The 24,557-nt window shown below is 40.9% G+C and overlaps 2 protein-coding genes and 1 pseudogene across 3 annotated transcripts; all 3 read right to left on the bottom strand.

Moving 5' to 3' along the window:
* Positions 1-617: 617 nt before the first annotated feature.
* On the bottom strand, positions 618-3,898 carry LOC130139299 (cysteine-rich receptor-like protein kinase 15). Of its 2 annotated transcripts, none has more exons than XM_056316006.1 (7): positions 2,874-3,898; positions 2,661-2,756; positions 2,371-2,579; positions 2,057-2,267; positions 1,730-1,967; positions 1,441-1,591; positions 618-1,084 (listed from the first exon to the last, which is right to left on the bottom strand). In XM_056316006.1, exons 1-7 carry the CDS (start codon positions 3,649-3,651, stop codon positions 779-781), a joined length of 1,989 nt encoding a protein of 662 aa, XP_056171981.1. In that variant the 5' UTR covers positions 3,652-3,898; the 3' UTR covers positions 618-778. The 2 variants fall into 2 exon arrangements, with proteins under 2 accessions (XP_056171981.1, XP_056171982.1); XM_056316007.1 differs by having other exon boundaries at positions 623-1,084; positions 2,661-2,753; positions 2,874-3,897.
* A 10,494-nt stretch (positions 3,899-14,392) lies between these two features.
* LOC130139351 (cysteine-rich receptor-like protein kinase 15) lies at positions 14,393-18,237 on the bottom strand (annotated as a pseudogene).
* Positions 18,238-20,219: 1,982 nt separating this feature from the next.
* Positions 20,220-23,479, bottom strand: LOC130139350 (cysteine-rich receptor-like protein kinase 15). The gene is made up of 7 exons (XM_056316152.1): positions 22,561-23,479; positions 22,348-22,443; positions 21,987-22,266; positions 21,743-21,954; positions 21,419-21,656; positions 21,135-21,285; positions 20,220-20,777 (listed from the first exon to the last, which is right to left on the bottom strand). Exons 1-7 carry the CDS (start codon positions 23,336-23,338, stop codon positions 20,472-20,474), a joined length of 2,061 nt encoding a protein of 686 aa, XP_056172127.1. The 5' UTR covers positions 23,339-23,479; the 3' UTR covers positions 20,220-20,471.
* Positions 23,480-24,557: the final 1,078 nt, after the last annotated feature.

The following is a 24,557-nucleotide window of genomic DNA, read 5'->3' as shown; positions in this document are numbered from 1 at the left end:
TTGGAAATATGTATCGTCCACGGTCAGGACACGAGCCCGGACGGGCTGCGGGGCACGCTAGCCCCTCGAAGTTCGACCCAAGTTGCTGTGTGCAATAACAATGAAAAAGTGTCGGTCGGTATTAAAATACAGCAAAGTGAAGCGTTGTGCGCGACTCTTTTGTCGACTCTGGTTTAATTACATGGGATTCACGTGATTTATGATTGTTTCGTACGATGTCTTCCATGGAGTTTGGTTATATATATTATTGCTTATAAAGTATATAACGATCTCCTCTACATGTGGAATTTGAGCGGTCGCATTATTAAACTGGTTGATGCGCAAGTCTGGTTGGCCCTCATCAATATCTTAGTAATGGAAATAGCACCATATCAAGTAACAGCATACAGACTAAAAAAAAGAAAGTAACAGCATCAAATCCACCATTCACAACCAAACAATAAGGAAGAACATGGATTATAATACTGGGGGATGCCCCTAAGCTGCTGTACTTCATCTCGTTTATAATACTTACATTCACACCAAAAAAAAAAAAACATGGATTCATATTAGGAGCTTTTATTTCCGGCTCAAGAGCCATGAAAATCAATGAGGAAGGTTGGAAAATGATAAGGTCCTCGATGTGTCGATGTCTCTTGAGCCGAGATGGACATCTTACATAATTAAACAGCTTATGGTTGAGAATCGGTTGTTTAGCGAATAACTATTGTACAAGTTACCATGTCCAAGCAGTATACTTGTACAAGGAACCGTGTTTATCTCCTAGGGTAGACTTTTCTCACCGAGGTGCCACAGTGGAAACCGTCAAGCCATTAACGGAATAATCACTGTCTTCAACACCTCCATTGGACCAATGAGTGAATCCGCTGACCGAGAAGGCGGGTTTAAAAGGTTGATGGAGAATTACAGCATCCATTTTGAGCATCACATTGACAGCCGACATGGTCGGCCGGTCGAACGCGTCTTGTTGAACGCACAAAAGTCCGACGTGGACACATTTCATGAATTCTTCAGGACAACACTCGTTGTGGAGCAATGGATCCATCAACTCCATTGCTCTTCCTTCATTCCATAATTGCCATGCCTGCAATAAAGTTATGTCATCCCATTATTTCTAATGCTAAAAGACAACCAGGAATTACGAAAGAAAAAGGATGCAACGGACCAACATGTTGCGCAATGCAACTAGTAATATTCATCAATATGAACAAAAACAGCAACCGATGCCATGACCGAGGTCTGAGAGAACAAGCATAAGCAAAAATTAGAGATTACAAGTCTAATCCCATAGCACATTTGTTGTATTTTACTGTCTGATCTTCCAAATTTTGTGTCATTGTGACCTCAAAACATTTCTCATATAGGATTCTTTTCGAATTTATTAAGTCTTAATTACGTGAATGCTGTGAAAGCCGGAGGTGTAATCGAGTTATAACTTACATAGGCTAGCAGACTCGAGGCACGTCTTGACTGCCAAAAGCCAGCATTTCTCTCCCCTGTTATTATCTCAAGCAAGAGAACTCCAAAGCTGTAGACATCCGATTTTATGGAATATAACCCCTCCATTGCATACTCTGGCGCCATGTAACCACTAGGTAGAGAATAAAATGTCAGCTTGTGGCAAAATGAAGCAACATAAAGTCCAAGCTAAAAGTGCCGAGATTTATATCACTTCAAAGAACTCTCGAAAATCATTTAAGTCCTGTCCTGTGAAGGAAACTGTACTTACTAGGTTCCAACTAGTGTAGCAGTATTTGCTTCATTTTCTGTTCCTGCAAAGATCCTTGCCAGTCCAAAGTCCGAGATTTTTGGGTTCATGTCGCAATCCAATAACACATTGCTTGCTTTGAGGTCTCTGTAGATGATTCTTTGACGAGAATCCTCATGAAGATATAGCAGACCTCGAGCGACGCCGATGATTATGTTCAGACGTCTGCTCCAACTCAGCTCGATCCTTCTCTGTGCGTCTATACCAAAAAAAGAAGTTACCAAATGTCAGATAAATATGATATTTGGCATGTTTTTTTTTTACGAGACCTTGAGGACTGGTGTATACCGAAGAGAAAGACATCAAGACTTCTATTTGGCATATACTCATAGACAAGCAACTTCTCCTCTCGTTCTGCACAAAATCCAAGAAGCCGGACCAGATTTTTATGTTGAAGTTTCATTATGAGCAGGACTTCGTTTCTGAATTCTTCGGAACCCTTCTCTGACCAGCTCTCTAGCCTCTTCGCCGCAACTTCTCTCCCATCCCATAAAATACCCTTTCAATCAAAAACAAGAAACTACTTAACAAAATCCAGAAAAGCAAGAGTATCTATTTAAAATTCGGCAACCAACACTTTTTTTTTATTGAACTATTGCCACCTTGTAAACTGGACCGAATCCACCTTGTCCTAGTTTTAGTGTATCTGAGAAGTTGTCAGTAGCCGCAAGTATGCATCTCATATCAAAATATGGATGATCTTGAATTTCAGTCAGAGTATTTCCCGGGGTGTATCGCAATGGAAGAATACCACGAGCAGAATCACCAGTAACCAGAGGTTGATCCTGTCTATCTGCGAGGTCTTTCTTCCCTGGAATCAAACATGATGAGTCACAAATAAATTGGAATATAGGGAGGACACATAAATCACCATTAGGATAAAGATTGTTACTTTTGATGACGATGAAGAAAATCCAGGAGCACAAACTGATTGCCGCCAAGCAGAGCAATGAAATTGTGAGAACTTTGATCAGCCACTTTTTCCCTGCTTTTGACAAGAAATAGTTGCAGCCTCTTCAAAGATTCAATCAGTTCTAATTTTAACAACTACAGACTTCGTGAGGAGAAGAACAATTACAGGTAAAAAATTTTGGCATAACCTTACCAGACTTCTTCTCCGGCTCCTTTGGTTCATAGAAATTATATAACTCATATCGCAAGTAGCAACTCGGACTTAGAACTCTTGCTCCGAGCGAAAAATTGCAGCAATCTTTCACATGTCTTATTGCTTCTTGGAGGCACTTGCGACAATCATCTACTGTTAAGTCCTGAGTGCACTGAACAAGAGCATATAAAGTCTGGTTCGTGCCCAATTCAAATTCCTTTTCCTTAGTAGCATAGTAAGTCCCTGGAGACTCGGGAACTGCTTTCCAGACGAGAAAACTTAAAGTTTCATCCACCACTGACCCGAACTTGCCAGGGTCGGATATATTTTTCGGATTGAACTGATGTTTGTATATTTCGAACAGACAGCCGAAAAATTTTTGGTCGGATATGCGCAACTGGAAAAATTCCTCCCAAACGACGGCTTCCATCTTGTTTGGACAAAGCTCCAGGATGTCTTCTGATCCCTTGACTATGCAACTGTGGCATGTTGAATTCGGGACATAGTTGAGGCACATGTATTGACCATAAACTTTATTTGGGGAGTTCCCCGACAAGTCCTCAAAGAACTTGGAGGAAGAAGCGTTCTTTATCATCCAAGAAGTGAGCTCCTGGAGGTTGCCCCGATATGCACTGTTTGTGGCATTTGAACTGTTGTCCGGGCAGTGCTTTTCGGGGATATCAGCCAGAACCGGGTTGTGAAATCCACGAAGAAGACAATGAAAACAGAGCTGTAGGATGGTTCTTGAGACCACCTGAGAACGAAACAAGGTGATCATTTCTTTAGTGCACTCCAATTCTGAGTAATCACCTCTCCACAGAGTCACTGATGCAAGCCATCAGCAGGATTCCGGAAGAAAGCACATCCTTCACGCTTCATGATTTATTTGGTATCTGAGACTGGCATTTGTAAGAAATGAAACAAACCCTCCCCACAAAATAGTGGTTACGAAACGGATTTGTGTAGAGATTAGGTGCACAAGTACAGATTCGATACCCTCCCCACAAAGTACAGCAAATCGGGTCAACGCAAGTATTTTACAATGAAGCCTGATAGAAGACCAAGACTTCCATTCTAATCTTCAGCGGGAATGGAACGGAAATGCATCTAAGCATCCTATTGGTCGAGTGACTTTGACTCTGACCTATGAAATGGGTCCACTGAAATCAGCAAATCCAACCCTTTCCTAAATGACGTGGTTTCCGTGTCCATGTATGTTAAAAGTAGCAACCACAGGAATTAGAGAGATGGGCTCCAAAACAGTTTGCATGGGATTGATGCTGGGCTTTGGTTTTCATGGGTGACCCTTTATTGCATGATCTGCTGGTTAATTGGGATTAGAAAATCGCCACATGGAAAGACTCGAGAAAACAAAAGTAGAGGGTACAAATAAGGATTAGTACCACGAAAAAATCCAAACTGGTACACCTGTGACATATTCACCCCAAACTAATTTTTTGACCATCACAAACCTCAAACTAGTACATCCGTGATAAATTTATCCTCCGTTAATCCCTGTTAAATTTTACCGTCAAATTGCTGAGTTAAATGACGTGTCACAGCTAACAAGTATATCAATTTGGGGTTTTCCCCTCCGTTTGCCACAAATGTGTCAAGTTGTGATTTTTCTGGTATAAATTCAATTTGACGAAAACCGACGAAGGGTAAATTTATCATAAATATATCAATTTTGGGTTCTTGGTGGTTTAAACATTATTTCGAGGCAAATTTGTTATAGGTGTACTAGTTTTGGGTTTTTTATGGTCAAAACATTAGTTTTGAGTAAATCTGTCATATATGTATCAGTTTAGGGTTTTCCATAATTTTAAACCCTACAAATGAAGGACAGTTTTAGGAATTCAAAGTCAAGTCGCATATGTAAATTATTAGGAAGTAGCCCACCAAGGAAATTTCCTTTCTATACTGTCAATATCAGACCTGTCTTCATCTCTTTAGTCTACTAATAGAACGTTCTGTCAAGGACAAACTGCAATAGTTGTCACGCCCCGAACCCCAACGGGCACGCGACACCCCTTACCTGATCGATAAGTGCGACGTCCCAGGAATGTCGCCGACCTCAAATAACCATCAGAGATTTACAACCATAGCGGATACTAACAAATAATCCCGGACAATTAAAACTGGGGAATCAATCAGGGAGAATGAACATATTCGTTCTCATTGCCAAACTTACACCATAATATTTACAATATCCATTATTATTACAAGCACACCGAACCAGTAATTATTAACTTCCAAAATACAAAAAGGATCAGCATCCTAGATCAAAATTATCCAAAAATGGGGCCCTCTCAATTTATTGCCTCGCTCCCAGAACTAGTCCCTACGCCCTCTCGGAGGCGTCCACTCTGACTCACTGTCCTCGGCATCACCACATGAATCCTCCTCAGCTGTCTGTTCACCCGACGGCTCCGAGTCGGCCTTAATATGATCATGGCTCAGGCGGGGGCTCTGAAATGGTTTGGTTGAAACAACCGTGAGACACTTCTCAGTAAGTACACCCCTAAACCCCACCTAGGCTATCACGTACCGTCAAACAATTACGCAATCACACACATATTCACACACGCTGAAACATCACACTGCAGGCACATCAAATAATATTGCTAGGCTTAATCATGCGCACAACAGCATTCAAACTCAATCATGTCAGATGTACACACGCACATGTATCATTCTCATCCCACTGTTCCTTCCATCCTCATTCCTCTTTCATATTCCGTACCGGTTACCCGCGTTGAAGTACACGCCTCAGGCACACTGCGACAATTCATTTTCCACAACACTCGCCAGTGACCCGCGTTGAAGTACACGCCTCAGGTACACTACGACCAATCATCACCACACTTCCGGCCTACGTACTCGTTCACGCCTCAGGCCCCGATTGCGACCTGAGCATCACACACCCCAGGCCCGATCCCAACTCACACTCGATTGCGCCCCGAGCATCATACGCCTCGATCCGATCCCACATTCATACTCGATCGCGCCCCGAGCATCACACGCCTCTGTCCGATCCCACATTCACACTTTCCTCAGCCCGCGCCAAATGCGACAGGCCTACATGATCGAAACCCGAGCTTATAATGCCTCGGTCCAATCCCGGTCTCAGCCGAGCTGATCGTGCCTCAGACAGATTCTTATTCTTGCTTTTTCAAGCCCCTCAGCCTGTGCCAAATGCAACAGACCTACATGATCGCGGCCCGAGTTTATGATACTCGGCCCGATCCCAATACTCGCAATTCCACACCTTCACATAAATTCCACAATCACATGCCACACTACATTTCTTTCTTACTCATGCGCATGCTCGACACACATATACCACACCCAAGTGGCCCATCACATGTGGCCCGTGCAAGCATCAATTAACACGTAAAACATGCTCACTCAACATTCGACATGGTCAATTTCAACAATTAATTCAATTTGGCCCACGCGTGCACATAATCAAGCACATTTCAATCCATCAAATCACGGTTCAATAAACACACAAGGCCGCTCACGGGCCCACAATCACAGCCACGTTCATAGGCATAATTTCGACATTTCCAAGCCTATTAAACATCACAATCTAACCATACTACCACACACCAAACCGACACTACCTGGCCTTAAATCGAGCTCTAAGTTTGCCAATTCCATCCCACAACATCCGACACTCTATTCAGTCTCACTCCAGCCTCGAAACATCCTCATTTCATCCTCGAGTTACCTCATATAACACACAAACAAATACTCAATTAAATCAACCCCATCCAGAATAATTCAAACATGCCCAAAACACGTAAATTGCCAATTTTCTCCAACCAAATGGCGTCGGATTAATTCCGATCCTTTACGACACTTTCTCGCCATTAAATAATGGTTCTAAAAATCCAACTTGCGTCCCGAACAAATCATCACAGCCCCGTGAACAGTAATTCGCAGCTTGTGACAGTAACTCGCAACTTATAATTCACCTCAAATTGTTCTCCAAAAATTCCAAAAATAATCATCAAGGCCCGCCAAACAATTCCAATCATAAACCCTAATTTTTCGCACCCGCATATTGTAAATTTCACCATTCCAACTCAATTATAATTAAAACACACGTAAAACACATAAATTTCTATTTTTCTCCCGCCAAACGACGCCAAATTGATTCCGGTCCTTCACGGGACTTTCTCACCATTAAATCTCGGTTCTAGAAATCCAACTTGCGTCCCGATCGGACCATCACAGCCCTGTAAACAGTAAATCACAGCTCGTGAACAGTAATTCGCAGCCCCTATTTTTCTGAATTTCCAATAATTAATGCCTGAACTAAATCCCAAGGCCCGCCATAAAATTTACACTACCAATTCATACAATTCCGCACCTAACTTTATACAGATTTCGTTCAAAATCGCCCGTCGATACCCGAAGTCCTAAATTGAGTTTAGAGCGCGACTTACCCGCGTTGTAGACTATCGCGGCTAGAACGGAAAGCGGCGGCACTTAATTGGGAATGGCGGCGACGACGTACGGCTCCCGAGTGACGGCAATTGGCTTGGGTGGCGACGGCGCGGCTTACTTGGCCGTGGATCTTGCCTCACGTGATAGAGAGAGGGAGAGAAAGAGATGGTGAGATTTGAGGATGGTGGTGGCTTGAGGGCGGCGTGGACGATGGCTTGAGGGCGGTCCGGCGTGCGGCGGCGAGCGGCGGTGCCGGCGGTGGAGGAAGAACGGCCAAGGAAAGCCCACGGTGGAGGAGGGGAAAGCTCACGGCAATTTGGGGGATTACACGGGGGAGAGAGGGGAAGAAAGAAGAGAGAGGAGAGAGAGAAAGGGGGGGGGCGGGTCAAGGGCTTAAAATCAATTTTGACCAACTTTTTGGTAATTTACCAAAATGCCCTTCTCTCACACAACTAACCCTTTATTAATTCCCAAGGGTAAAATGGTCACTTCCTCCGTTTCTTGTCCAAATCGAATTTTTCCGAAGGAATTGAGCGCACCAAAAAGTCATACGTGTCACGTGCAACGTCGTCCTAACATTCCGGCGTGACTTCCTAATTTTCCGGTGTCCAATTTGGGCAAAAATTCCATAATTAAAATCTATTAAAGGCAACTCGAGCGTTTCTCGAGCTAACGGGCAGCTTGCTGGGGAAATTCGCAGAATCGACTCATGACTGATACTAAATCGAGTCACGTGCAAGTCCGTTAGGTACGTGACGACCTCGGTTGTCATTAAAATCGCGAAGATCAATCACTTGATCCGAGGGGTACGATCGTTCGGTATAATTTCAGAATCATTCGTCAAGTCGTTTCGTGGTCCAACGGAATCACCCACGATCCACTACTAGGACAGTGGCGAATTGATCCCTAACTATCCTTGGATCGGCCAACAGTGGCTCAAACTATCACTTACGCGATTTAATGGTCGAAATCCATTCACGATCGAATTTCCTTTTAGTTGTGCGAATTTAATTCCCCTATTAGCCTTTCCCTAATGGTTAGCATTCCCAGGAATGATCAGTTCCGTGCGAGAACTTACTACAAGCACATTTCATAAAACTCAGTTATTTCATAATTTTCAATTGGCGGAAATTTCGGAATGTCACAATAGTTGAGGGAATTTTCAATGGCAACTCAATCCAAGGAACTACTTGAGCTAATTGGCGAAAGTGATGTAATTCAGACATGGCAATCCGGACCTAGCGATTTGAGAAGCAAGATGTCTCGAATTCGAATCCAGTTTGGCATAACCTCTTGATGCCAAGTCGAGAATCCCGTAAGTTGGGACTGTCGATGACATGGCAATTTGTGATCTTGCTCGTTTATCTTTATCTTATGATTAATCAAATCAGGCAGAAAAAGGCTATAAAAAAAAGAACAAAAAAAAGAGGATTTAATTGCAAATTGACCATTGGTAAGGGAACAGATTTTTCCCTCCTGCACTTATCTCCATAAATCCGATGCTGTTTTAGCCATTATTAATATCCAAAACTTGGAAAGAACTGGAGTTCTATTCGAGAAAAGCCAAATTGCATTGACACTGCTTCAGTTCAAGAAAATATATGGAGCTTCTGGTTTACAGAATTTGCATTGATCCACCTATGGATACATGGGTCTCCACAATTTGTGCAATTTCTTTATACTCAACAAGTCGGCGTTCTCCATGTGCAATAATATCGATTGTTTATACAGCGATTTTCATGAGCGGAGTAATTCTTCCAAAACATGACGAGTTCCTCTAACCAGCGTAGAATTTTACAACCGTGGGCTAATGAAACCTTACTCAACTAATCTACGTGCTGGTTCACCTAGGCAAGATACTAGAAACAATCATCTAATTGACAGAAATATTAGTTGCTGATGATTAATCGAGTTCTTGAACGACTCTACTGACTGAAAAATCTGGCTTTTTCGGTTCCGGAAGAGTTCCTGTTTGACCTCCCAAAAGCGTCACTACTTCCGACATTGTCGATCTATCTCCAGGATCTTCCTGGACACACAAGAGGCCGATGTGAATGCACCTGACTATTTCAGCTGTTGAGCCTGATTCTGCTAGAGAAGGAACCACGTGTTCCAACTCTCTTCCTTCAGTCCATAGAGTCCGCGCCTGCAAGATTAAATTCATTTTGGTGTAAAATAAATGATTGGCAGACACCGAGTATTTTCAGCTCAAAACACGATTAAAAGGCAAGCTTTGATTCTTGTAAAATGAATGTAATAAACTGGTTGGTTTGTCGAATGCATAGTTGAACTGTGACCCAATTGCTTCCGAAAGATGTCTTGCTTACACAGGTCTAGCTTCGTTGTCTTTTAACCCTTCAACAATCCCTCTCACTCAGCATCGTCATACTTGCCTCACTCATGTGCCCCAACCGCATATACCATAACTAAGTCAAGTTTGAGTTTGACTCACCTGATAAATTGAAGCAAATCCTGTCATGGTTTTTCCTAGTAAATGATAGAGAAAACTCACCTTATTTCCCTTCATCATTGTCACGGCACACTAACAAATCTTCAGCACTGCACTTTCTATAGTCCTTATATTCGATGCCATTGAGTGTCCCTAGAAAAATAAGGTTCTTAAGCTCAAGTATATGCCTCATGTCTCTCATCCGTGCTCTACCCCATCATGCATCTGAGCCTGAATTGTTATTATCTCCACAACTTTGCAGGCTGCATTTTTCATCATCAGAAGACTACCGTCATTTTGAGTCTGATAAGTAATGAATAAGTTCTAATGAGGCGTCATATGATAAGAACACCCAAAATCTAGCACCTGTTTGTCTCCTAACGAGCTAGTAATCACACACAAGACAGTTTTCGCCTCACTAGTGCTCCCCTCGGCAACATTCACCACATTGCTTGTGTCATTTTGCCTACCACCTCCATTTAGCAGCTTTGTACAATCTCTCTTTGTACTCCTCTTCTCATGATTCAAAGCACTTCACGCGACCTTGTACTTTCTATGCCGCGACTTCAGCCTAGTTTTACCTCGGGTACTGGACCCCGATGTTCATCTCTACCTTGAGTCACTAGTCCATGTTCTACATCATATGCTTGTTTATGATCTCGCAACTTCTTCAGCCACTCTTATAGAGCAAGGTGGATTTTACCTCTTCTGAGGTTATCACAATATGACCTTATAATAGCGAATTATAAAGTGCTCCCATGACTTTAGTAGAAATGCCAACGACATCATGCCCTGTTTTTCATCAATTAGGGCTTCGTCAATATTCTTCAAATCCATATGAGTTTGTTAAACTTATCTAAGTAGACACAGATGGAAGTACCTTTAGCAAATCAAAATTGAAAACATCATTTTTCAACATGTATAGAGGATAATTTAAACCCTTTGTTACATAAAGGGCCTAAAGTTTTACCCACAAAGCTACTACATTCTTCTTCTCAATTGCTTGTACTAACACATCACCCAATTGATTCAACAAGGTTATACTCTTCATTTGCTCCATCAACTCTACCTTATAGCCTCTTTCATCATTTCTAACAATTCATCTTAGTCATCCAACACCTTTGCTAAACTTTGGGCTGTTAATTGCACACGCATCTTAATGCTCCACAACCCAAAGTTGTTCTTGCTGTTAAAGTTCTCAATTTCAATTTTCGCTTCAGAAATAATTACAACAACATTTCACAATGATTAGACAAGTAAAAGCCCCAAATTAAATCTAAAAATCCTTGTCTTAGCTTTGATGCCAATTGCAGTAAAAATAATGTAGAAGCTAACCGATCTTGTAATTTAAGTCAAACGTGAGAGAGCAAAATTACTAGAGAAATCAATAAGAAACAATAAGGACACTAGAGATTTCCATAGTTTGGTTCGAGTGTAAGTACCTACTTCATGGGGAAAGCTTGCTGCCAAGAAATCCACTATAAATTTGGAGAGTACAAAGTTTACAATCGCTCAGATGTTCATTTGTTCCCAGCCACTGACTACAATCAAAGAAAACCTACAAGTGTTATCTCACAATCTCTTACGAAGAACTCACACAGAAAACTCACAGACATTAAATCCTAACATGCTTCTTGTTTGTTCTAGTTTGTGTCTATCGAGTAGAATTCTATTACCTATATGAACATGATAATTGAATCCAACATAATAAAACTTCTTTCAGAAAATCTACTCAAACCAAAAAACCTACCCAAATTAGGAAATTTACTTGAATCGGATTTCTTTTACAAACTCAAGACGTTTTTAACATGAACATTTAAAATATGAAATTCGACATATTTAAAAGGTACAAAACGTGAGAAAAATGATAGTTTAAATCATGAAATTTCTTACGGGAAGGTCAGAAGAGATGTTTACAAGTCAAGACAAACCAGTGTGAGATTATCCTTAAAGTAAAAAACATTGAGGTCCATTCCGTAACGTATTAAAGCGACAGGAGTTGGATTAGTAACGCCATCGATATTCAAGGGACTTGCGAATAAGATGGACGGTGAGGATGGAAGAAGCATTAGCCCTCGTCTGAGTTCATTGAAAAGTCAATTGCGTGAGTTGCGTTCTTCTTTGGTTTCAACGGGGAGACTGGAAGATGAAGAAGAAGAAGAAAAGTCAAGATATGTATCCCAGTGATGTAGTTGTAAAGAGAGAGAGAGAGAGAGAGAGAGAGAGAGAGAGAGAGAGGAGATGGGGATGAAAGTGATTTTGGTGACGCTTAGAGCCTTGAATTTTCCATCAGATTACGGCAACGGAGTAATTCTTTTGATAGATTAAATTTGATACATACGAATTTATGCAACAAGGCCTAAGCAAGGATTGGACCCATCCGAAACGTTTCGCTCGAGTTTCTCTTTTTTATTTGGGGAAGAAAATGAAATTGATTTTTTTCTAGGTCGTTGTGTAACTCTTCAGCCTAATTCACTCGAGGTATTACCCACTTTAATCCATCATATTCCGACACCACGGTTCGGACGCTAAATCATGATTCAATCAAACTGTGCCTCTTATGAGTTAATTCCAAATTCACACATTTCTATAACGAATTTTTATCCAATGCATAATCTAAAAGGTCTTTCTCATGAAGACTCTATGGCCTTGTTTCAAAAATGGTTATTCGGCAAAAAGGAAAAGCAACAACGTCTAGATCTCCTTGAGATTGGAAACGACATTATCAAAAAATCACAAGGAGTTCCTCTCCTTGTGAATGGACATTCTGCTGATACTTAAGCTTAGTTATGGCTATCTGCCATTCCCAATTGAAAATGTTTTTATGCCACATTGACTTTCACTTTTTCCCTATGGATATGTAATCGCTGGCTCTCATATGCCTTGGTTATGGAAGGCTTCAGGACTCATTAGTTCAACAAGGGAAACTAGCGTTGGAAGATGATGTTGAGTATGTCAAAGAGTCGTGGAAGGGAACTTTGACCCTAGAGGTTGAGGAGTCCGAATCGATGTATTAATTAAAGTGCACCTTATGGTCCATTCTCTTGCCACGATTGTGGTATGAAATGATTGCTCTATTATTGGCTTTGATAATGCAGAGATTTTATAAGGAATTCAGTGCGTTTTGTTCTCTAGCACTTCATTAGAGAGAATCTCAAATTTCGGTGGAGTCCCACTTTTTTTGAGAAAGCTAGCTTCAAATTTGCTGCGTGCAATTATATTTCACTTCGAAATTGATGACAGAGTTATTACTAGAGAGTTTGTTAGAACATGCATCTCCAAGTGTAACCAACTTAGTATTTGATTTGATATATGGTAGTTTAGAGGAGCTGCCAAGTTTCAACATCAGTGCTCACACTGCTGGTGCCCGTGCTTTGTAGAAGACAGTCCATTATATAACTTCTAAAACGCAAACCTAACATTGCAGCTTGGGGCCAAGACTCTCCCTCTTGCCTCGTCGCGATCTCCTCTTGCCAGACCCATCCCTCGCCACCATCTCGGCCAATTAATCGGTCGTATCCTTCAGCAACTGGGTGAAGCTACTCAATTTCCTTGCTTGTCATAGAAAATTGATTGGTTCGAGTAATGCAACATGCACTCGTCGTGCCAAGTGATGGTATCCTTCTCATTAGGGCATGCGCGAGTTTTTCCTTGCTCACGTTAGCCACGCAATCGTCGCAAGTGGCGGCATGGCCGTCGCCACAGCAGAGGAATAGCCCATAGGTGAGGTAAAGAGGGCTTTTGCCGGCGGTGACATTGACGAAGCCGTCGGCATCAGCGGCGGCAGCAGAGGAGAGGGAAGAGAGGAGGGTTTTGAGATTTGTATCGTAGGTGGAGCTAGGTGCAGCTTCAGTAGTGTGAGTATAATGCCGAGAAATTTGAAGAAGAAGAAGAAGAAGAAGAAGACGAGAGAGAGGCAAATGATGAAGCAAGAATTCACGTTTTTATGATTGGATGGCGAAGAAGAGACGTTCAGAAGATATTTTATAGAGGGTAGTATCAGATAAAGAACTTTGTCCATGCATGGACCACAAGTCAACGCGCAAATCAACTATATAGACATGATGCAATTATTATTACAGGAAGGGGGAAAATTAACAAGCCGGATAAAATCAATAGTATATTAAGATTTCGTGAGACTTTACAAGAATTTGATCATGCAAGTCATTTAGGTTGCTTGTGACTGGTTTAACCAAGAGATTACGTTGAGCAAAAATTAAATCTCGAGTGTCACAACCCATCTCTCTCGACCTCTCAAAAGAAAAAAGAAAACGAAAAAAGAAAATACTTTTCGGTTCATATTTTAAATATTTGTGCAAATTTCATAAAACTTCATAAAAAAATTTGTATACGAATGTAGTCCTTAACACCTATATATTATGAAAATTTCATATGCTTAAAATTAATAAAAAAAACCTCAAAAATATGTGTTTGTCGTAATATTGGAAAAACAATAAAACATTTAAAAAGTAAAAGTGCCTTCAAATACAAAAGCTCACCTTACGACCAAGCCTATACAAATGAAGGTAGCTGTTCATCTAGTTACGACCATCATCATCATTCTTTCTGAGATCTAATCTATTCGATGAAAGAAGAGGTAGAGATGTACATGTACAGGAAATTCACAAAGACCGCATCTGTCATTTACATGGTTTCTTTACAACCTACGTATGCTCAGTTTACCTATTATCAGACAGCTAAGACAGATCATGAATTTTAATTTCTGCTTGAACCAGCAGTACATGTTACACCTTGAACCCGAGAGTCGTGTCGCTGTCGAATGTTTCGATGTTGATAGCCACTATTCACCGTGGCAACATTGTAGAAGCAGTAAGATCGTTGGTACAAGAACTTTCTGGCATCGAAAGCATATCCAAGGGGATGTCTCGCCCGACTGAAAATGCAGGTTGTTTTGGCTGAGAGAGCACGGAAGGTCCACTTCAAAGAAGAACCACCACATCCGTCATGAGAGGTCGGTCCGCTGGATCTTCTTGCACGCATAAAAGCCCTATTTGAACGGTTCTGCGCACATCGGCTGGTGCGAACGATTTCAGCAGGAAAGGGTCCACGAATTCAAGCTCTTTCCCTTCGTTCCACAAAATCCATGCCTGCGCATAGTTTATGTGTGTCACCGAGATATTTCATCTAAGTGAATTCAAAACCCTTGGTCCATACACGCCCATAAACACAAGATTCAGATCTCCAATTGAGATGCAAGCATGCTAGGAGAAAGAGCGTTACATATTTTAGCAGCGATGATGCGCGCTTGGTGAGGTGGAAACCACTATTTTTCTTCCCACTGATGATTTCGAGCAGGATGACTCCAAAGCTGAACACATCAGACTTCGCAGAGAATTGTCCCTCCATTGCATATTCGGGGGGCCATGTAACCGCTGTTTTGTGCACAGGCAAAAACAAGTTTCATGGAATTTCAGACAAGTGATTTTCTTTTGTGCACAGGCAAGAGCAAATTTTAAGTGAATTTCAGACAAGTTTAATTTTTTAGAATACAAACCACACTCTGGATTAAAAAAAATTAACAAGAGGCGCTTTTCTAGTGTCCTTTTAATCAAAATGGGAAGGCAAGTGATGTTTTACAAAGTTCTTCTGGTGCTAGACTGATTTCCGAGCTAAATGAAAATGAGACATATAGACCCCAGTTAGGCAGACTGAAGATCCCGCATAACTCTTTTTGATAATTGAATCCAGAAAACTATTCTCATCATATTTTCAGTAACAAAAACTAAAAGGAAAAGAAAACTCGACCGTAATGCAAACAACAATAACTGAATGGAGAAAGATCAGAAATTGCACAAGGCAGGGGAGGCATAGCTTACAAAGTCCCGACAACTCTTCTGGTGTTTGCTACATTCTGCTTTTCTGAGAAAATCCTTGCCATGCCGAAATCCGATATCTTGGCAACCATGTCGATGTCCAGCAACACATTGCTTGGCTTTAGATCTCTATGGATGATCTTCGGCACGGAATCCTCATGAAGATAAAGCAGTCCTCTGGCAATCCCATCAATTATGTTGTAGCGTGCTCTCCAATCAAGTTGTGATCTCTTCATCGGGTCTGAAAAGCAGTAGGTGACACAATTTTCATTGAATGTGTAAAGATAATAGGAGTGTGGTCCACTTGTGAGAGAAAACAGACTGTACGAGGACTAACCAGAGAGGAAGACATCGAGGCTTTTGTTGGCCATGTATTCATATATGAGGAGCTTCTCATGTCCATCTATGCCCCACCCCAAAAGCCTCACGAGATTTTTGTGTTTTAGTTTTGCAATCAGCTTGATTTCGTTTTTAAACTCTTCTACACCCTGCCATGACTTCCTCGACAGCCTCTTTACTGCTATTTCGTTTCCATCTGGTAGAATTCCCTGGAACAACTTAAACAATAGTCATCAGTTTATGTTTTTCAGGGAAACTCTCCAACCAAATTGAATATGATCCAATCAAATGTTTAACCTTGTAAACAATGCCGAACCCGCCTTGTCCGAGCTTGTTTGTAAGGCAAAAGTTAACCGTGGCAGCCCTCAGTGTTGCCAAATTCATGACAAGCATATCATCAGAAAATTCTAGATCCCGTTTTGAAATCGATAGCTCAATGGGCTTCGCCAATTCCTGTAGCAATGCATTCTCATCTTTCTCTTCATCTGGGAAACCCAAAAGAAAAAAAAGATCCGAATTATTGTGATTAACAGTGTTCGAGATATCAGTTGGTGACTGAAACTAACGTGTTTAATATACCTCTGGTCGTTATCTTTTTTGTCTTCGAAAGGCAACACAAACCCCAAGGGAAAGTAGCAATGCCCCTGCCAGAATACCCAAGACCAACGAAATCATCCTTGCCTTCTCCAAACCTACAATGTCACCATCAAATAATGAACAAACATTCAAAATCCAATTTCCAACTCCCGCAGAGAGAACTCAAGAAGTCAGCCAGGCAATTTTACTGCCTGCGAAAATAATAAAAACAGCTAGGATCGGCTCAAGAATCACGATGTCCAACAAGGCTGCTCATCAAGCCGACTAATAAAGAATAACAAAATGTTTTGGAATCCAGTCAGGTCAATGAAATGCTTTATGACAGCTGGTCGATCATCAGGTCGATCCAATCCCTCTGTTTTCATAAGAAACTCTTTTGTAAAAGTTTTCTGCGTGGAAAAATATATATCTTGCATATTTTGTACTTAATGTACTATAAGTAGATGAATTCTGGTACATCCTTTCTATGGATAAAACTCAATACGAGAACTTTCGTCTGAAAAGTTATTACTTAGATTGAATCACTTGGAAAAAAAGGATTTCCTCGTGCATAGCTGATTTTACTATCCTTACTTAGATGACCGAGCTTCAGTACCGCTCAGTCCTTGCGAACAGTTCTGTTTTTCCCCTAACAGTATACTCATGGTTAGTTGTAAACTTTTAACTAGACTTGGATACTATGATTTGTGCAATTCTTCCTCTGGCTGTTTCCATAGAACTCTCAAACCGGGAAGATTACACAAAAAACTTTTTATGGCAATTTCCCAGGTCTCATTTCTAATTTCTGCTGGCATCAATACTCCGTGACCAACAACACAGTCTAAGCAAAGAATCCAAATTAATTACCTTTAGAATGCAGATTATAGAAGCGGTAAAGCTCGAACCTCACATTGCAATATCTGCTGACAACCATTCCACCTTGATGAGGAGAGCAACATGTTGTCAGATCCCCCAAGGCTGACCTCAAACAGGTATCACAATCATCCCAAGTGATTCCTTTTGTACACTGCACGAGGCCATAAACATGTTTTTGGCTCGAGAATTTTGAACTGCCCACCGCAAACCTCAATGAAGCGAATGCGGCCTCACTTTTAAGATCATTCATCAATTTTTTCAGGGCGGTGCTCTGCTCATCCGGATTCGATACGTTCTCCTGACTATTACTTTCTGGGTACTTTCCTTGGTAAGTCATCGCGGAGAAAAAATCATTATATGAATAAGATATTTGGCAATAATCATACCAAATATCAGCATCTGTCTTGTTGCACCGGCTCATTATCTCTTGGCTTGCAGTCCTGATGCAATCCCCACAAACACTCCTATCCACATCATGCCTGCAAAGTGCTTGACCAAATACTTGATCAGTGCCATCCCCAGCAGAATGGCTGCTGAAGCCTGTCTTAGCAGTGCTAGAAGCCAAAATGCGCAGAAGCTGTTCGAGGTTATTCCTGCCAAAAGTGTAATTGTCTTTTTCAGGTGGGCAAAGCACGTGCAGAGGATTGTTTCCATTAATGGGTGTGACAAGAAACAAAATTGATGCCACGAATACGAAAAAGGTGACAAGATTCGAATCTCGTGCCATCTTTCAGGGTCGAAACTGTATTCTAGACCAGTGAAGAGGCACTAACTGGGAATGATTTCCATAAACGGTGAGGGAAGAAGTTTTCTCTAATGTTGAAAGGTCCATGGCATGGATACAATTCAACACAGTGAAGGTGGGCGGAGAATCTTCAAGTCGGTCAAGAGTAGAATTATTATAAAATTGCAGCAAAAGAGAAAGGTCATTTGTCTGCCTTTTCTTCCATGAAAGCCAAGAGAAACTTCACTGTAGCATCGTGAAATTGACTTGAGATGAAAGGCTTAGAAGACCCAAGAATATTTCATTTTCTGGAAATGGAATCAGACCAACAGGATAAGACCTTTTAGTTATGGTTTAATATCACGAAAAATCCTGTAAAGATATACCCGTAACAAATTTACCCCAAATTAATTTTTAGATCATCAAAAACTCCAAACCGGTACGCCTGTGATAATTTTACCCTCCGTTAATTTCCGTTAAATTTTATCGTCAAATTTATGAATTTGATTACACGTGATAGTTGACGGGTGTACTGTTTGGGGTTTTACCCTCCGTTTGTCGCAAGTGCACGAGTTTGTGATTTTTGGTGATAATAATTCAATTTAACGGAGAGTAAATTTGTCACAAATGTACCAGTTTTGGGTTTTTAGTAGTCAAAAAATTAATTTGGGATAAATTTGTCACATATGTACCAGTTTGGGATTTTTTGTAGTCAAAAAATTAATTTGGGGTAAATTTGTCACATGTGTATCAATTTAGGGTTTTTCGTAGTATTGACCCTTTATTTCTTTTATTCATTTTTATTTCAGCCTTCCCCTCCAACGTCAAAGAACATTATCCAAATTCATCTTGTTACATGTTAAAATCAAATTAGTTAGAAAAACTTCGGATTATACAGAAACCCGTCATTGTTCTTTGGCTTTACGTGAGTCCACAGGATCTGGGTTTGGCGAAGCCGGCAATTGAAGCCAACGAAAAGGCGATGTTTCTTTGAAATGGTATTTTAGTGTAGATGCTTTTTCAGAGATGATGGGCTGGAATTTAAGACTTTTTAACTCGCTTGACTTCGTTCCACTCGAAGGAGAGTCATATGAAATGTTCAGAAACTTCGTGTGCATCGACCCCTGTTTTTGGTCATATTCTTTACTTCTGTCCACTGGGAGGGGTCATTCCATTTGAATTTGACTCTTCGGCATGAGTTATAACCTGCACGACAATAATATTTTTGTTCAAGCGTGACGGCTCAAGTCCATGGATAGGAGTGCCTCAATGTTCAACTTGGAAATATGTATCGTCCACGGTCAGGACACGGGCCCGGACGGGCTGCGGGGCACGCTAGCCCCTCGAAGTTCAACCTAAGTTGCTGTGTGCAATAACAGCAAAAAAGTGTCAGCCGGTATTAAAATACAGCAAAGTGAAGCGTTGTGCGCGACTCTTTTGTCAACTCTGGTTTAATTACTTGGGATTCACGTGATTTATGATTGTTTCGCACGATGTCTTTCGTGGAGTTTGGTTGTATATATTATTGCTTTATAAAGTATATGTTAAATATGGCTTGAATTTTATGTACTCGGTCCAGTTCATCACCCGATCCGACATATTTTTTGTGCGATTCAAAAGTGAAGGAAAAAATTGAGATTTAGTTCGTAGCCCCCGAGGAAATTTTTTGGGGAGCCCTATTTATACTGCAACTAAGTTTTTTTTTTCATAATTAAGAGAGATTTTCGTTTTGGGAGAGATTATGAGCCGTGAGGTTTTGTTAAGTCGTTTTTTCGACTTCTGAAAACTATACTCTCTTTTATTATAGTGGAATCTTGTTTTGCCTTGCCCGTGGACGTAAATCACCTTGTGATCGAACCACGTGAATTCTTGTGTTCTGTATTTGTTTTTCCACAGTTGTTTCCAATGGTATATAACGACCTCCTCTTCATGTGGAATTTGAGCGGTCGCATTATTAAACTGGTTGATGCGCAAGTCTGGTTGGCCCTCATCAATATCTTAGTAATGGAAATAGCACCATATCAAGTAACAGCACACAGACCGAAAAAAAGAAAGTAACAGCATCAAATCCACCATTCACAACCAAACAATGAGGAAGAACATGGATTCATATTAGGAGCTTTTATTTCCGGCTCAAGAGCCATGAAAATCAACAAGGAAGGTTGGAAAATGATAAGGTCCTCGACGTGTCGATGTCTCTCGAGCCGAGATGGACATCTCACAAAATTAAACAGCTTATGGTTGAGAATCGGTTGTTTAGCGAATAACTAGTGTACAAGTTACCATGTCCAAGCAGTACACTTGTACAAAGAACAATGTTTATCTCCTAGGGTAGACTTTTCTCACCGAGGTGCCACAGTGGAAACCGTCAAGCCATTAACGGAATAATCACTGTCGTCAACACCTCCATCGGACCAATGAGTGAATCCACTGACCGAGAAGGCGGGTTTAAAAGGTTGACGGAGAATTACAGCATCCATTTTGAGCATCACATTGACAGCCGACGTGGTCAGCCGGTCGAACGCGTCTTCTTGAACGCACAAAAGTCCGACATGGACACATTTCATGAATTCTTCAGGACAACACTTGTTGTGCAGCAATGGATCCATCAACTCCATTGCTCTTCCTTCATTCCATAATTGCCATGCCTGCAATAAAGTTATGTCATCCCATCATTTCTAATGCTAAACGCCAACCAGGAATTACGAAAGAAAAAGGATGCAACGGACCAACATGTTGCGCAATGCAACTAGTAATATTCATCAATATGCACAAAAACAGCAACCGATGCCATGACCGAGGTATGAGAGAACAAGCATAAGCAAAAATTAGAGATTTACGAGTCTAATGCCATAGCACATTTGTTGTATTTTACTGTCTGATCTTCCAAATTTTCTGTCATTGTGACCTCAAAACATTTCTCATATAGGATTCTTTTCGAATTTATTAAGTCTTAATTACGTGAATGGTGTGAAAGCCGGAGGTGTAATCGAGTTATAACATACATAGGCTAGCAAACTCGAGGCACGTCTTGACTGACAAAAGCCGGCATTTCTCTCCCCTGTTATTATCTCAAGCAGGAGAACTCCAAAGCTGTAGACATCCGATTTTATGGAATATAACCCCTCCATTGCATACTCCGGCGCCATGTAACCACTAGGGAGAGAATAAAATGTCAGCTTGTGGCAAAATGAAGCAACATAGAGTCCAAGCTAAAAGTGCCGAGATTTATATCACTTCAAAGAACTCTCGAACATCATTTAAGTCCTGTGAAGGAAACTGTACTTACTAGGTTCCAACTAGTGTAGCAGTATTTGCTTCATTTTCTGTTCCTGCAAAGATCCTTGCCAGTCCAAAGTCAGAGATTTTTGGGTTCATGTCGCAATCCAATAATACATTGCTTGCTTTGAGGTCTCTGTGGATGATTCTTTGACGAGAATCCTCATGAAGATATAGCAGACCTCGAGCGATGCCGATGATTATGTTCAGACGTCTGCTCCAACTCAGCTCGATCCTTCTCTGTGCGTCTATACCAAAAAAAGAAGTTACCAAATGTCAGATAAATATGATATTTAGCATGTTATTCACGAGACCCTGCAGGACTGGTGTATACCGAAGAGAAAGACATCAAGACTTCTATTTGGCATATACTCATAGACAAGCAACTTCTCCTCTCGTTCTGCGCAAAATCCAAGAAGCCTGACAAGGTTCTTATGTTGAAGTTTCATTATGAGTAGGACTTCGTTTCTGAATTCTTCGGAACCCTTCTCTGACCAGCTCTCTAGCCTCTTCACCGCAACTTCTCTCCCATCCCATAAAAATACCCTTTCAATAAAAAACAAGAAACTACTTAACAAAATCCAGAAAAGCAAGAGTATCTATTTAAAATTCGGCAACCAACACTTTTTTTTAATTGAACTATTGCCACCTTGTAAACTGGACCGAATCCACCTTGTCCTAGTTTTAGTGTATCTGAGAAGTTGTCAGTAGCCGCAAGTATGCATCTCATATCAAAATATGGATGATCTTGAATTTCAGTCAGAGTATTTCCTGGGATGTATCGCAATGGAAGAATACCATGAGCAGAATCACCAGTAACCAGAGGTTGATCCTGTTTATCTGCGAGGTCTTTCTTCCCTGGAATCAAACATGATGAGTCTCAAATATATTGGAATTTGGGGAGGGCACATAAATCACCATTAGGATAAAGATTGTTACTTTTGATGACGATGAAGAAAATCCAGGAGCACAAACTGATTGCCGCCAAGCAGAGCAATGAAATTGTGAGAACTTTGATCAGCCACTTTTTCCCTGCTTTTGACAAGAAATAGTTGCAGCCTCTTCAAAGATTCAATCAGTTCTAATATTAACAACTACAGACTTCGTGAGGAGAAGAACAATTACAGGTAAAAATTTTTGGCATAACCTTACCAGACTTCTTCACCGGCTCGTTTGTTCCATAGAAATCATATAACTCATATCGCAAGTAGCAACTCGGACTTAGAACTCTTGCTCCGAGCGAAAAATAGCAGCAATCTTTCACATGTCTTGTTGCTTCTTGGAGGCACTTGCGACAATCATCTGCTGTTAAGTTCTGAGTGCACTGAACAAGAGCATATAAAGTCTGGTTTGTGCCCAATTCAAATTCCTTTTCCTTAGTAGCATAGTAAGTCCCTGGAGACTCAAGAACTGCTTTCCGGGCAAGAAAACTTAAAGTTTCATCTACCACTGACCGGAACTTGCCAGGGTCAGATATATTTTTCGGATTGAACTGATGTTTGTATATTTCAAACAGACGGCCGAAAAATTTTTGGTCGGATATACGCAACTGGCAAGAATCCTCCCAAACGACGGCTTCCATCTTGTTTGGACAAAGCTCCAGGATGTCTTCTGATCCCTTGACTATGCAACTTTGGCATGTTGAATTGGGGACATAGTTGAAGCACATGTATTGACCATAAACTTTATTTGGGGAGTTCCCAGACGAGTCCTCGAAGAACTTGGAGGAAGAAGCGTTCTTTATCATCCAAGAAGTGAGCTCCTGGAGGTTGCCCCGATATGCACTGTTTGTGGCATTTGAACTGTTGTCCGGGCAGTGCTTTTCGGGGATATCAGCCAGAACCGGGTTGTGAAATCCACGAAGAAGACAATGAAAAAAGAGCTGTAGGATGGTTCTTGAGACCACCTGAGAACGAAACAAGGTGATCATTTCTTTAGTGCACTCCAATTCTGAGTAATCACCTCTCCACAGAGTCACTGATGCAAGCCATCAGCAGGATTCCGGAAGAAAGCACATCCTTCACGCTTCATTATTTATTTGGTATCTGAGACTGACATTTGTAAGAAATGAAACAAACCCACCCCACAAAATAGTGGTTACGAAACGGATTTGTGTAGAGATTAGGCGCACAAGTACAGATTCGATACCCTCCCCACAAAAGTACAGCAAATCGGGTCAACGCAAGTATTTTACAATGAAGCCTGATAGAAGACCAAGACTTCCATTCTAGTCGTGAGCGGGATTGGAATGGAAATGCATCTAAGCATCCTATTGGTCGAGTGACTTTGACTCTGACCAATGAAATGGGTCTACTGAAATCAGCATATCCAACCCTTTCCTAAATGACGTGGTTTCCGTGTCCATGTATGTTAAAAGTAGCAACCACAGGAATTAGAGAGATGGGCTCCAAAACAGTTTGCATGGGATTGATGCTAGACTTTGGTTCTCATGTGTGACCCTTTATTGCATGATCTGGTGGTTAATTGGGATTAGAAAATCGCCACATGGAAAGACTCGAGAAAACAAAAGTAGAGGGTATAAATAAGGATTAGTACCACGAAAAATTCCAAACTGGTACACCTGTGATATATTCACCCAAAACTAACTTTTTGACCATCACAAACCTCAAACTAGTACATCCGTGATAAATTTATCCTCCGTTAATTCCTGTTAAATTTTACCGTCAAATTGCTGACCGTCAAATTGCTGAGTTAAATGACGTGTCATAGTTTGCCACAAATGTATCAAGTTGTGATTTTTCGTGATATAAATCCAATTTAACAGAAACCGACGAAGGGTAAATTTATCACAAATGTATCAATTTTGGGTTCTTGGTGGTTAAAACATTAGTTCGAGGTAAATTTGTTATAGGTATACCAGTTTTGGGTTTTTTATGGTCAAAAAATTAGTTTTGAGTAAATCTGTCATATATGTATCAGTTTAGGGTTTTCCATAGTTTTAAACCCTGTCAATGAAGGATAGTTTTAGGAATTCAAAGTCAAGTCGCATATGTAAATTGTTAGGAAGTAGCCCGCCAAGGAAATTTCCTTTCTATACTGTCAATATCAGACCTGTCTTCATCTCTTTTAGTCTACTAATAGAACGTTCTGTCAAGGACAAACTGCATTAGTTGGGGGAATTTTCAATG

This window comes from Syzygium oleosum, unplaced genomic scaffold (assembly GCF_021117445.2).
Source record: "Syzygium oleosum isolate NSW1041296 unplaced genomic scaffold, Sole_v2.1 Sole_v2.11, whole genome shotgun sequence".
In the NCBI taxonomy this organism is placed as follows: domain Eukaryota; kingdom Viridiplantae; phylum Streptophyta; class Magnoliopsida; order Myrtales; family Myrtaceae; genus Syzygium; species Syzygium oleosum.
The sequence above is the reverse complement of the archived record's forward strand: the minus strand, read 5'-3'. Positions and strand labels throughout refer to the sequence as shown.

Bases quoted from the DNA above. Each gene is read 5' to 3' on its own strand.
- LOC130139299 (XM_056316006.1), bottom strand. From the start codon at position 3,651: ATGATCACCTTGTTTCGTTCTCAGGTGGTCTCAAGAACCATCCTACAG. The intron at 2,757-2,873 runs GTAAGGTTATGC...TCTTGTCAAAAG, and splicing joins GGAGCCGGAGAAGAAGTCTG to CAGGGAAAAAGTGGCTGATC. The intron at 1,592-1,729 runs GTAAGTACAGTT...TTCTCTACCTAG, and splicing joins GCTACACTAGTTGGAACCTA to TGGTTACATGGCGCCAGAGT.
- LOC130139350 (XM_056316152.1), bottom strand. From the start codon at position 23,338: ATGATCACCTTGTTTCGTTCTCAGGTGGTCTCAAGAACCATCCTACAG. The intron at 21,657-21,742 runs GTATACACCAGT...TTTTTGGTATAG, and splicing joins TCTTGATGTCTTTCTCTTCG to ACGCACAGAGAAGGATCGAG. The intron at 20,778-21,134 runs GTATGTTATAAC...ACTTTATTGCAG, and splicing joins CCTCGAGTTTGCTAGCCTAT to GCATGGCAATTATGGAATGA.